Source organism: Silene latifolia, chromosome 8, assembly GCF_048544455.1.
Source record: "Silene latifolia isolate original U9 population chromosome 8, ASM4854445v1, whole genome shotgun sequence".
NCBI lineage: Eukaryota > Viridiplantae > Streptophyta > Magnoliopsida > Caryophyllales > Caryophyllaceae > Silene > Silene latifolia.
This window is the reverse complement of record NC_133533.1, coordinates 43,234,576-43,248,926: the sequence shown is the minus strand read 5'-3', so window position 1 is coordinate 43,248,926 and position 14,351 is coordinate 43,234,576. Positions and strand designations below refer to the sequence as shown.

The 14,351-nt window shown below is 37.3% G+C and overlaps 1 protein-coding gene across 4 annotated transcripts; it reads left to right on the top strand.

Moving 5' to 3' along the window:
• The first annotated feature begins 8,631 nt into the window (after window positions 1–8,631).
• LOC141596776 (F-box/kelch-repeat protein At3g23880-like) lies at window positions 8,632–10,218 on the top strand. 4 transcript variants are annotated; one of them, XM_074417026.1, is made up of 2 exons: window positions 8,632–8,895; window positions 8,998–10,218. In XM_074417026.1, exon 2 carries the CDS (start codon window positions 9,009–9,011, stop codon window positions 10,113–10,115), a length of 1,107 nt encoding a protein of 368 aa, XP_074273127.1. In that variant the 5' UTR covers window positions 8,632–8,895; window positions 8,998–9,008; the 3' UTR covers window positions 10,116–10,218. The 4 variants fall into 4 exon arrangements, with proteins under 4 accessions (XP_074273127.1, XP_074273125.1, XP_074273126.1 ...); XM_074417024.1 differs by having other exon boundaries at window positions 8,982–10,218; XM_074417025.1 differs by having other exon boundaries at window positions 8,632–8,929.
• The last annotated feature ends 4,133 nt before the right edge of the window (window positions 10,219–14,351 follow it).

The window sequence follows — 14,351 nt, the reverse complement described above, 5'->3', positions numbered from 1 at the left end:
AAGATAAATGATACGACCTCGTAAATCACTAATACTAGCTCCTTTGCTATACCTCCCATAATCCTTATTACTACCGCATGAGAACGATAACCCACTATAACCTCAACACCTACAACCATTCCTATATCCATGACTCTTTCTCTAACAGTTCTCGTGCCTCCAATTATTCTGTACTCCCATAACATATATTATAAAATCCCCAGTATAACCACTACTCCATATCTTCTACATTACCACAAAACGACATACTTCTATATACATATACACTCATATCCACAATCTTATCTCACAATCCTCGAGTGTTACACATACTTACATTAGCTTCTCAAGTTCATCTCCTTTATTACCACAAAACTCACCCTTAACTTGACATGATGCTAAGTCCCAAAACTACGTACTCGTTGTCCCAAGAAAAAGGTGTTAAACCCCATGTAGTTCCAGTTCAATATTACACATGTTCTACAATTTCTTTCCACAACTATGTCCACCAATGCCTCAGCTAACACAAGATCAAAAGAACTCCAACAACCTCTCACAACTGTGCCTCATTCACAGAATATTACTTTACCATGACAACAACAGAAGCATACCCAACTCTCTTTCATATCATACTCTATAAAAACCAATGGGACCATACCCATACCGACACTGGTAAGAAACATCGGAAAACAACACAACGGTCTATATGCCCCGACCGACACTGAGAATAAATAGCAGTAAACAAACAACGATCTATGACAACACGAAAATACTCTTCTCACAACACGAATTACCGTGCACAGTGCACAACAATCACATCGATAGCCATCACAACTTTTACAATCTCATAACACTGACTCAACACAACTTCCTTGACCACAAAACTTTTTAAAAACTGCTCTAGCGGATCACGACGCAGCATATTAGACGGGATCACAAATATCAACCTTATGAATATTATTCATACCATAACTCTTCAGGCTGGAACCTCACACCAGTACTTACAGATATCATACATACACATATAAATATAACATATGACGTGGAACACACATATAACGACTCGTAACTATCACGCCACACCATTACTCGTGAGGCCAGGACCTCACACAACGTTTTACACACCTCATGGACCCATAATCGAATCTAACTAGCCAATCCTGATCACGTAAGTTACCACTTGGTAATGAATATCTCCATTCGGACTTACTCAGGTGCCCTTCACAACATATCCTCTCATACACACAATTATCACCCCTCCGGCAAATATAGCCATAACATCAGTACCCAACTTCCAGCGAACACCTCATATATCCACATCTTATACTCCCTCACAACCAAACATACTAATCACCTCCACAAAATCAACCTCATTAGAACAAATAACTTTCTTAAAGTAACATCATCCTCAACCACTAGTGACAATATTATGACACCAACATTCTTCATGTGACTACTCTCTTACTATTACTTCTTAATATAACAATCTGTTTCCTCTCTTTGGTTATCATCCCAAATAACGAACATCCAATCCATCAACAAAATCTACCTCAACATTATTCCCAATTCTATCCTTTATCATATCGTTACCTAATTCTCCACCAAAATCTTAGATCGTGCAAACACTCTACAAGCTTCTCATTCCATTAATACCTCGAAACTCACGGCTAATATGTCGTCCTGCTCTCCTATATAACCATTAACTCACATCCTCTAGTAAGGCTGTCGTATATTTCCATAATTTCCTACCTTCATGCTCCTTAACTCCGGTCAACGTTCTCTCAACTTACTTCAATCCCTAATTCCCCCTTTTTACTCAATAATACCAATTAATAATTCATCTCCTTTCTCTTTATAATTAACTCTTTAGTAATTTGTTTATTTTCTCATAGCTCCACAACTCTAATTCCCTTAATTCATATCAATATCTTATCATTCTTCTTATCATTTATCCTCTCTCATCTTGCTTCTCACTCCCTTTGTCACCATCAAGTCTACACCCTAATGGTTACTCTTCAATTAGTCGTATTTCGTATCTCTAGAAAACCAAAAATTTACCTCATACCGTTAATTTCCCAAGGAATTACATACTAGGCTCACCTCTTTGATATTCCAAATTTCCACACTCGACCACTATCTACCCATCGCGGCATAACGCGATCGCACTATACACCATTCGTTTCCATCTCTCTATAGCGACCTTTTATCACATATATCCTTAAGCAACACAATCCTAATCGTCTCCCTCCATAAATCCTTACACATCCCAATTTGCCACTATTCGCATCCCTCATCTCGATCTTTCATCCTCACATTTCTTTACACTTATATCACTCTTGCCCATAAACACTGACTTTTATATTACTCAACACACGACTATATCACTCACCATATCTCACCAACATGTTCCTTACCTCAATTAGCCCATCAAATTACTCTTTTCTTGTTCCACTATCTCTCACAACCAAATATAACTCATGTACCTTATATCCAACACCTATCCCTCATAAGCCGGCATTCTACCTATCATAGCATTTGGTAACTTACGTATCAAGACCGTCGCTTATATAAAAGAATACTTTAAGAACCAAAATATACATGTATACATACCCTATGACTCAAAACAACCGTAAGAACATAACCACCGACTTAAAATAACTGCCCATCAAAGTACTCGATCGAGTACATAGCATACTAGGTCGAGTGTAGGGTACTCGGTCGAGTAATGAGACTACTCGGCCGAGTCACTACTCCAGAAGCTAAACAGACTTATCACAGAAAGATTACTCGACCGAATATGGAATACTCGGTCGAGTATGAAAGATACTCGGCCGAGTAGGGACTACTCGGTCGAGTATAGGTGCAGTTCTCAGCAACGTCCAGGTTTCGTAAAACAGTCATATCTCACTCGTTACTTGGTCATTTCGGGCGTGTGACCTATCGTTAGAGTCGTAAGAAGACAAGCTATCACCTCAACTTTGAATTAAAGCAATATCATTTCTAGAACTCAACTTATGACAGTTTTAAGACAACCCTTCCGTAATCGATCTTCATACAAATCAAATTTCCTAAACACAACAACTTGAACATGTATAAAGCAAACAATAACAACTCAATGCTTCAAAAAAAAACCAGCACATAGGTGAACTTTTATCATATACACACGTGCATTAAACACAACATAAACTTACGATAGCATACTTAAGCATGCAATTTTATATACTATGCATCGCTACCAAGGTTAAGCATATTACGTCATAAATCGGAAAGCCACATAGTAAACACGTAACATGCCAATACTTTTCATGCCAAAACCGTTTCAATTGATTTCACGCATCAATTCCATCATGCCTTTCTACCACTTTCACAATGTCCTTCACAGATTTTCACACATTACACCTTCTACCACATGTTCCAAGCATTCAATTTAGACACACCACACACATGTATCAAATAAACACACAACACAGTTCCCCCCGTGACCAGCTTGAGTTTGTGAGGGCCATAGTGCGACTCCAGAACGTCTCCCAAGTCTTTGCGGTAGCTCCAAACAACTCTCCCCGGGTTCATTTTACTTAGACTCCCTAAGTTCATTGGGTTCCTTAGTTTTAGGTGCCAGAATCTTCGGCTCTGATACCACTTTGTAACACCCCCTCATACCAAGATACCTTACCAAGGACTAACCTAGTATGAAAGGCTGTTACCATCTTGGTTTCCCGAGGTTAGTATATCAAAGTTACCAATTCCAAGAAACCTTTATTAAAGTATAAAGAGTTCGCGATTACATGTTTCCAAAACCAAACCAGAGTATAACTGTAAAATGTCTATTAATTACAAGGAATGAAGGCTAAGTCTTTGGACGACGGAAGCTAGACTCATGTGATGACTCCCCATGATTGTCCCGTAGCTAAACATCTGCATTACCTGTCACAATCTGCTCACCATCCGCGAATGGATCACCGCAGGTTTTACAAACAACAACACGGGGTCAGTACCGTTCAATCAAGATAAGACAAACAAACAATGTAACCGGTTGATCATCCTCCACAGTAACTGACTACACACCGAAGTGTGTAGCCCTGCCGGATTACCCATCGCAACAGGTAATCCACTCCGCCGGTGGGGGACCGCAGCCCATCCCCACCTAAATCCCGCTCAACAACGAGCGACAACCATGTCCCTTAATGTGCACATCCCCTCCCGTGACGGGTTCCACGGAGGGCGAACTAGGGTGTGAAGCCACTCCCGTAAGTGACTCCACCACAATCAACACACACATCACAGTACCACAACATCACATCTGTCACAACACCACAACCGTCACAACACAACCACATCATCACCGTCACCACAACACCCATACTCCGATGATCAGCAGATAACAACAATTACGATACAAACACAATCTTAAATCAATTAACGGTAACTGAGTAGGAAAACCCTACCTTTCCGCTTACGCTGCAATCAACCATATAAATGCATAACAAATACCACATCGTTACCTACAGCAACAATCATATAATTCTAATCACTAACTGCAACACCCCATTTCCCCCAATTCATTATTAAAGGCAAACCCTGGAATTAATCATCAACAAACATGGGAATAAAGACTTACCAACGGAAGGATGAAGGATTGAATGCGATTGCTAAGATTGTCCACACATACACAGAGGAGAGATTGGGAGTGATTAGAGCGTCATACGTTTGATTAGGTTTTGTAAAATGATGTTTAGAAACTGATTATCGAAATTATATAACCTCTAATTACTCCCGAATCAAACCGCTGATATATTACTCGCCAGACCGGATACTCGGTCGAGTACAGAGTATACTCGGCCGAGTATCCTCTACTCGGTCGAGTATTCATTATACTCGGCCGAGTGTTCCTCGCAGTAACCAAACAGACTACACGGCCAAGTAGGCCATACTCGGTCGAGTACCAGCCTATAAAATCCGTAGTATTACACTAATTCTCTCTACTTTCTTTTTATTGTTGAATCTTTAACCTCATTCAAACTTCTTCTAATTCATCAATTATGAATGATTATTCAAGTACATAACAGTAACTCATTAATCCATTATTAATAATTAAATTGACTATTTTTTTATAATAACTTTTTAACTTTTCTAATTAGGGTTTATGTTAAAATTAATTAAGGCTTAACTAGTGTGGAATGATATGAAATGGTGTACTTGAGTATCGTCAACGACATAGACAGGCGTTGCCGGCGAGAAATAGGACAAAGATGTTCATGCCATTAGACGGAGGCAGTTACTACAAAATGAAATAGCACTCACCGTAATAATGTCGTACGTAATACATCAATTAGGAATATTTTTCAATGTAGTAATGTCCATGCATTACAATTAAATAAGCTTCATCCCTACTTAAACTCTCCAGTATAACTCCACCGCAGGCGACTTAATAATCGGGCGGCCGGGAAATGAAAGTGGGATAATTGTCAACAAGATACTGCGATGAGTAAATTGTGTACTTCGAAAATCAGCACCCAAAATAAATAATCGTTGAAATGACGGAGACAATTGCATACAATGGGGTAGATATTTAGGATGTATAACAATACATGAAATTTAACAATCGATAAAGGACGGTTATTTTATTGATCAAACCCTCATTCAATCAACATAAAGGACGGAGATAACTGATTTCTTACAGGTAATATTAGTAGGGAAGAGGTTAAACAAACTGTGTTTAGTTTAGCCGCTGATAAATGTCCAGGTCCCGATGGATTTCCTGTAGAATTTTTTCAAAAATACTGGGATCTTGTAGGAAATTCTGTCACTAATGCAGTTTTAGCATTTTTTCATTCTGAGAAATTACTAAAAGAAATAAATCATACTTTCATAGCATTGATTCCTAAAATTGAAAATCCTCAAACAGCAAACCATTTTCGCCCGATTAGTCTTTGTTCAACAATTTATAAAATTATTGCAAAAATCTTGGCTAATCGTCTTCGAAATGTCTTGCATAAGATTATACACCCGTTTCAAGGTGCTTTTACACCTAATCGATTCATTCAAGATAATATTCTTTTAGCACACGAGATTTTCAACTCGTTTAAACGTAAAAAGGGAAAAAGAGGTTGGATTGCAATCAAACTTGATATGGAGAAAGCATACGACAGACTAGAATGCAATTTTATCGAGAAAACTTTTAAACAAATGGGTTTTAATGCTAAGTGGATTTCATGGATTATTGCATGTATAAACACTGTTTCTTACTCAGTGTTAGTAAATGGAACACCGAGAGACGTTTTTAGACCCACTCGAGGTATTCGACAAGGAAACCCACTTTCGCCATACATATTTATTATGTGCGCCGAGATTTTAGCAAGATCTCTACAAAATAATAGTGATGTTAGCTCTAGTGATATTGGTGTTAGAATTGGATCCGGGGTGGAGAAAATTCTGTTTCTCACTTTTGCGGATGACACTATCATTTTCGCTAAAGTCTCTAACCAGAGTTGTAGAACTATTAAGTCTATTTTAGATAAATTTTGCACGATTTCCGGACAATTTGTTAATTTTGACAAATCCACTTTTCAATGCACTAGAAATATTGAGCGTTCTCTTCGCGAATCATTTAGAGGCATTCTCCATATGAACGAGGAAGCTCATTTGGGTAAGTATTAAGGATGTCCTATAATTGATAGCAGAGTGACTAAAAATACTTTCGAGAACATTATTCAATCTTCTTGCACTCAATTATCGAAATGGAAAGCGAATTCTCTATCTCAAGCAGGTAGACTAGTTCTTGTCAATGCTAATTTAGCCGCGAAGGGAACTTTTCAGATGCAAAGCTTCCTCCTCCCTTCATCGACCCATAATAGATTAGATAAAATTAATAGAGACTTTCTTTGGAATAAGAATCCTTCCCAGCGTTCTCCTAATTTGGTTGGTTGGCATAAAGTTTGTTTACCAAAGTCGGTTGGTGGTTTAGGAATTAAATCTTCTGAAGCAGCTAATAAAGCTCTTCAAATGAAACTTTTATTGAAAATTCTTATGGATAAGGAAAGTATTTGGGTCAAAGTGGTATCTAAAAAATACTTGAGAAATTGGTCACTTTTTGATCATAGCCTAATTCAGCCTCTTCTTGGCAATGACGTAAACTAATGAGTCTTCGGACTCTATTTAGAAAAGGACTGAGATGGCAGATAAGTAATGGTAGCAACATTAAGTTTTGGTCTGATAATTGGGTTTTTTCACACCCACTTACAAGCAGTATGGTTGATGATGATAGTAACCGCGATCTTAATCTTTTGGTTAAAGATTTCATAACCTCAGACAAGCAATGGGATGTTTGTAAATTATCCAGTTTAGTGAATAACGATATTGTTAATCAGATTACTAACATTCCAGTGCCACATAATGATATTCCAGATACCCTTATTTGGGGGTTGTCCGTAGATGGAAATTTCTCTACCAAAACAGCAACTTGGTTAGCGCAAGGTTTGTTCGATCAAGCTCTTGTCAAATGTGAATTTCAGTGGACTTGGAAATTGAATATTCCTCCTAAATTGAAATTTTTTCTTTGGAAAGCCTGTGTTGACAGCCTTCCAACGAAAAGTAGACTTCTCAAGAGTCATATTGATGTCCCACCTCATTGTGTTCTGTGCAACAATCCTATTGAAAACAAAGATCATTTCTTTTACGAATGTCCCTTGATTGGGTCTGTCATCCAAGACCTGAACATTATTAGTTTCAACGAGTTTTTGTCAAATTATGATACTATTACAAGTCAAAGTTTTCTAACGAAACTTAATTATCTGAAGGATTTAATTCCAAAAGATGACTTTATAAAGATTATTTTTATTTGGTGGAATGCATGGTTCCATAAAAATGATATTATCTTTAATAATGTTAATTTAAGTATCAGCAAACTTATTACTTTATGTAATAATAGCACTAAGACATGGAATGTGACTAGATTTAAGGATCTCAACAATCCCGAGGTAGAAGAGTCAGCTAGAAACAATTCTAGTAAGGAAGAGATTTGGTGGGAAAAACCTACAAACGGTTTCCTAAAGCTAAATTTTGACGGATCGAGAATAAAAGGTAATAAAGCTGCTTTAGGATATTTTATAAGAGATCACAATGGTAAAGTCGTTTTGTTGGGAGCAAAAAAGTGTGGATCCAATAGTATCCTTGTTGCGGAAGCACTTGTTTTAAAAGAAGGTATTTTAACAGCTAAATACTTAGGAATCTCAAAGTTAATTGTGGAGGGTGATAACTTATGTGTTATTAACTCGATTCGAGTAGTCTTCAGCAAATTAAAGTGGGAAATTTCTAGTATTATCAAGAATGTGAAGTTAGACCTTAATTTTTTCGATGAAGTGATAATTAAACATTGCTTTCGTGAAGCCAACAAGGTTGCTGACTTCAGTTGGACATTCATGTCCAACTCTTTCGAGGTGGTTTGATAGCCGGTGGCTTCAACTTACCTCCCTCATTCGAAAGGATGAGATAAGTTGGTCCTACCTTAGAGGATCAACCTAGTTTTCTTAGCTAATCAAAAAAAAAAAAAAAAAAAAAAGCTATGCACCACAAGTCTAAATATTTTAAAGTTGAGCTGAAATTTCACCTTCAAATCGGCTGTGTTGCGTTTTCAAAATGATAAAAATGTACATAAAATAATAATCGGGCCGTCAATCAAATAATTTTTTTTGATTTTTTTCTTATTCAGGACCGTTTTAATAGGGGGCAGGGCCTAAATTTAGGATAAGACTTTTCAGGTTAATTAGAGTCTGGAACAAAAATCGTCACTTTTAAATCCGAGGGTCTAAAATATCCCAATGTTCGAGATTAAGGGAAACCTAGAGTCGTCGTCATTTCGTTGCTTGTAAAACTTGATCCTTATCTCATTGGTTATATCACCACCGGCGAACAACCACCGTGAGTGCCACCCTTATTCTCTTTCGTATTTGAGGTATAAACCCTAATTTTTAGATTCCCTTTTAATTCAATTCTATTCTTGTAAGTTTTAATAGAATACAGATCTCGTGACAATGAACCCCCCAAATCTCCTTGAGGAAGAATGTATCAACGAGGACGAGGATGAGCGACAGAGGCTTGCAACACTTCCTGATCACCTGATATTCAACAACATCCTACCAAGACTCCCGGTTAAACCATTAATCCGCTTCAAATCTGTTTGCAAAAATTGGCGTTCTACTATTTCTACCCCCGAATTCTCAAAGTCTCATCTGTCCTTCTCTACCTCTCGCCACCAATTTTTGCTGCTTCAAAAAGATGTCAGGGTTGAAAGCTCTAATTTTTACCTTGTTCGGACTGGCTTTGAAATGCGCGGTGAATCTACCTGGATAAGAGTAATTGGCTGCTGTAATGGACTTCTGTGCTTTTATTTCGAATCATCGTGTTTGGGTGCCAAGAAATTTTACGTATTAAACCCAGCTACGGGTCAGCAAGTTGAAATTCTTGGGCCTGGCGATGAATGTTTCCAAGACTGGTTCAATTGGTTTGGTTACATATCTTCCATCGACGACTACAGGATAGTCGCTTTCAATCTCCATGAAGGTGTTTTTTGGACTTTTTCATGGAAGGGTGGATTGTGGAAAAGGATTTCTTGTAGCATAGACAGGTATGGTGCATTGATTAAGATAAAGTCTGATGCACCAGTGTTGGTCGACGATTGTCTTTACTGGCCTCTCAATGTATATAAACTCTATGCCAATGTAGGCACTCATATACTCGAGTTCAATTTAGTTCGTGAAGAGTACACGGTAAAACCAAGGATGAAGTTTGCAGATATGAGGGAACCTGCCGTGTTGATGAATTTGAAAGGCTGTCTTGCAGTCCATGTGACCTCCCATCATAATTGTATTAGTGTTTGGAAGTTGAAACACAAGGATGATTGGAATTCCTGGGAAAAAGTAGTAGACTCGAAAAATCTTAGAGATGTTGCTTTGGTTTATTATTCTACAACGGGTAAGTTGGTGGTAATCCATCAAAAACAGTTAAAGGTAGTGGAGGATCTAAATGAATTACTGCCTCAGGGAGAAGAAAGCAACAAGCTAGGGAAATTTATCCTTCGCTCTTTACCTTCAGCCGAGGGTGTTAGAGATTATGTCGAAAGTCTTATTTCCCTTGTTTGAAGATGAAAACGATTTTCATCGTCTCGTTTGCATGAATCACCCTCTAATTTATTCAGAAAGTGTTTTTTTTTTCACTTGTTTGAAGATGAAAACGGTTTTCGCCTTTTTGTTTGCATGAAGACTATACTTTATTCAGACTAAACTTCTGTGTTATCGTGGGCATGAATTAGAGGCTCATTGATCCTTTGTGAAGGCTGAATATGTGGCTATTTTTGACTATTAAGCGTAATTACTAAGCACCCCATGAAATGGTTGTGAGGCTACTATGTTCTGGCATATGAATGCACCGCATTTCATGGATGTGGGCTTTATAATTTTATGCTTTAATATGGTCAGTGCAATACGGTGATGAGTATGTCCGGAGTATTGTTGATGTTGCTGGCTTCTTTGCTGTTGGTGATGATTCATGGCTGGTTTCTGCTGGTTGTGTTTGTTGGTAGTTGATTAAAGCCCGATGATGATTTGAGGGTGAGCATACGGTGTGGCATATGCTTCTTTGTTGTCTTTTTGTGGCCAATACAATGATGAACGCCTTTATTTATCCTGAGTATTGCTTTTGGTTATGCTTTTGGTTGTGCTGCTGGTTTCTAGTTGCTCTTTGTTGCTGCCTTGTTGATGTTGCTGCTTCTTTTTTGGTTGTTGCTTGCTGCTGATTTCTGGTGGCTATTTTTGCTGAAAACATAACACAACCGATTTCTGGTTGTTACTGCTACTTTTTTGGTTATTGCATATGAATGCACCGCATTTCATGGTTGTGGGCTTTATAATTTTTGATTCAATATGGTCCTTGCAATACAATGTGGCAATTTGGATGTGTTTTTGTGAACAATCAAGTTAGAATACTCATTTGATGAAATATTATTGATCTTTGAATTGCTTTTAAAACGTACCGAAATCTGAAATCTCTTGGAATTAACTCGACCCGGGCGCAAACATAGCCGAATTTCAAGCACTAAATATCTCGTTTTCTATATATGTGAAGAGTTTCGTCCATATAGTTGTCTTTTTAACACTATATATAGTCATTTTAGATCAATTATTATGAATCGGGTCAAGTGTCTTTAGGAATACGAATTAGTTCAATCTTGAATCAGATTTTTTTTAATCCATATATTATAAAGCTTATTCTTTATACATTGACGGATCACATATGAGATATTTCAAATACTTTTTTTGAGGTCAAATATCCCGAAGGGCATTACTTTATTAAAGACAAATCAAACAAAACAGCACACTTCAGTTCGCGGACAGTGGTAACACATCCGACCAAGTAGATTTACCAGTTACCCTAGGCACTGCATGAGCTACACACAATTGTTAGAATTTTTTTCAAAAATGGGGTCAAACGCAAACAAATTAACGAAATGAGTTGAGTTTGAAAGTATTTACCCAAAATGGGTCCACGTCATCACCGAAGCTAGGCTCGGATTCAAGTCGCTCTCCCGCTCAACGACCTTACCCAAAGTGTCACTTAAATTCCACCCAAACCTTAGTATGCTACTTCAAGGCAAGTCGCTTAGGGAGTTAGCGATTTCAGCTCAAATCGCCCTCCCCCGCAGCGACTTGGGTCTGTGCAAAAAAAAAAAAAAAAAAAGCTGTTAAGCGGAATCGAACCCGTAATCTTCAACAAAACAAAAACTTAACTTATAGAAGCTAACCACTAGTACAAACAAATTAACATGTTAAAGTTTAGTGCATAAACTTTATAATTAGTAATAATTATTCAAATCCCAAACAGCTATTAAATACTCTTAGCATTAAATATGTATTTTAATTACCATAATGAATCAATATATTATGCTGGACATTATGGTTAGGGGTGTGGAGTGTATGAATTCAGATTGCGGGTTCGATTCCTATCAACTTCCTCCACCTGTAATTTTTTTTTTCCTGCTAAGTCGCTCAGCCGCACGGCGGTTTGGCCTCAAGTCGCTCTCCCGCTGAGCGACCTTAATCCCGACCCTAGCATCGCTAAAACCAAGCCTACGTGGACCCATTTTTGGTAATTAGTTTCAAAGTTGCCCCATTTCGTTAAATTGTTTGTTATTAACCCCCATTTTGGAAAAAAATTCCAATTGTTAACACAACCTGTGAGGCTAAAATCACGAGTGGTTTATAATATATTATCGTAGTTTATTCACGCAGTACACTTTTTACTAATTCCGGTACTTTTTCTGCGATACTTTGGTATGCCCTTGGTAAAAAATCTCTTTAAACCTAATTCTCTCGATATCTAACCGCACAACCTCTCAAATTAATCAAATTTCTTCAATCACAAACAATAATTTTGTGGTAAAACATATCTTTAATTTGTTAATCACATAGTACTAATGAATCAAATAAATATTTTTTTGAAGCAAATTGAATTTGGGGTTATAATTTGTTTGAGATCTACGGATTATTATCACAATGAGAGTAGTTGTTCGTTGTGGTGAATGAGCGACTTCGAATAATTTACAACACATTTCTTGATCATTCAATCCAATACAATATCATACAGCCAACACCTCTATCAAATGTAATCATTCAATTGTGAATTCTAAAAAAACCTAATCGACAAGCAAGTTCATTTGCAGGCAAAGCGATCAAGCACTTAGGGGATTGTGTGTTATCTGCCGATAGTGCATCAATCAAAGCCAACTATAGTCGGTGTTTTCCGATAGGGGGCGGGTAGCAAGGGGAAGGTGGATGATGGGTGGTTGCTATTATTCTATGATATATCATGAAATTATTATGAGACGTAAAATTTATCAACAAATTATGTCACTACTCCGTTGTTAATAGTATTACTTTCACGATATCCCCTATTAATATTATTACGTTTACGATATCCCCTATTAATATTATTACGTTCACTACTTCTTCAGGTTACTATTGTTATTTGACTACTCTTGCTATTTTATAGTTAAATTCACTATTGCCGTTAATTTTATCAAATTAATCCCCTTTTAACAGCCTAGATCCCCGTTCACCCTAGATTATAACTTAGCTACGCATATGTACATACCCGTATCTGTCGACATCGGGATTTATAGAAAACCCAACAAGCACCCGATGATGATAGGACGATGTGTATTGACAATAAACTTCGCTCATTTGTGGATTTATTTGCGATGTAGGTATGGTTTGAGTTTATTTAGTCGGTTTTATTAATAAAATTAATTTAATTGATAAATCAGTTTTTCATTGGTTTATTTTATTAATTTGAGATTTTATCGCCATTAACTTTAATTTAAAAGTGTTAATTTGCGTTTTATTATAAATAAAACAAATGAAATTTTTTTAATTTATAAATGTAATCTTAAATTAATTTAAAAGTTGATTTCAAGGTTTTAAGTTGTATTTTAAAACCGTAGTTTTAAATCGGTTCGAAAAAGTTCATTTTTACGACGATTTTATATACGGTTTTTGCGCGTGTTTTCGAGCTCGTTTCTTAAGCGATTTGGGTCCAATTCTCGAAGCAACTTTCAGCCCATACCTTACCCATACAACCCATGTTCGAATCTCCATAATCAACATCTAACTCCCTTCTTTTTTCTTCCCCTAAAACCATGACTCTAACACACCTTAAAAAAAACCCCGTTCTCCTTAACCTTAGCCAGTGTCCCTGCCTAGCCTAGTCATCACCCTCACCCAGACCCTAAGTTTATTCTTCGAACCTGCCAGCATCTTGCCTCTACCCCTGCTCTGTTTTGGCGAAAACCCGCACTCGGGTTCGAGCCATCATCATGCATCACGTAGCCATCTCCTTTACTTGTTCCCTAAGTTAGCCATCTCCTATTCCTTACCAAATTTCATCCTATAGCTCAGCAAATATCTTACAAACCGATTTCCAATATTCCCCATATTTCCTTACCAAAAACCGAGTTGCATTCACACACAAACTTCCTAATTGTGTTTGTCTTTCTAGCCAAGAAACCTAGCCTTTGCTCTACTATAAATACAACCCTACTATAACCATTCATTGGAGGACAAAAATCACACAACATCATACATGAAAAACAAGAGAGAGAAAGAGCAAGAAACACACGAAAAATAGTCCCAAAAACCCACAAAAATAGAGCCGCATATCACCTTCGAAATCCGCCTCAAACCGCGACAAAACCTCCATTAAACCTTCACAAATTCATCATAAATCATCTACACAAACCCGTAAATCTTTCATAACCTTCATACACGAATTATAGTAAGGATTTAAGCGTTAAATTGCTGGAATAATTACTAAAGTTCCTGCTT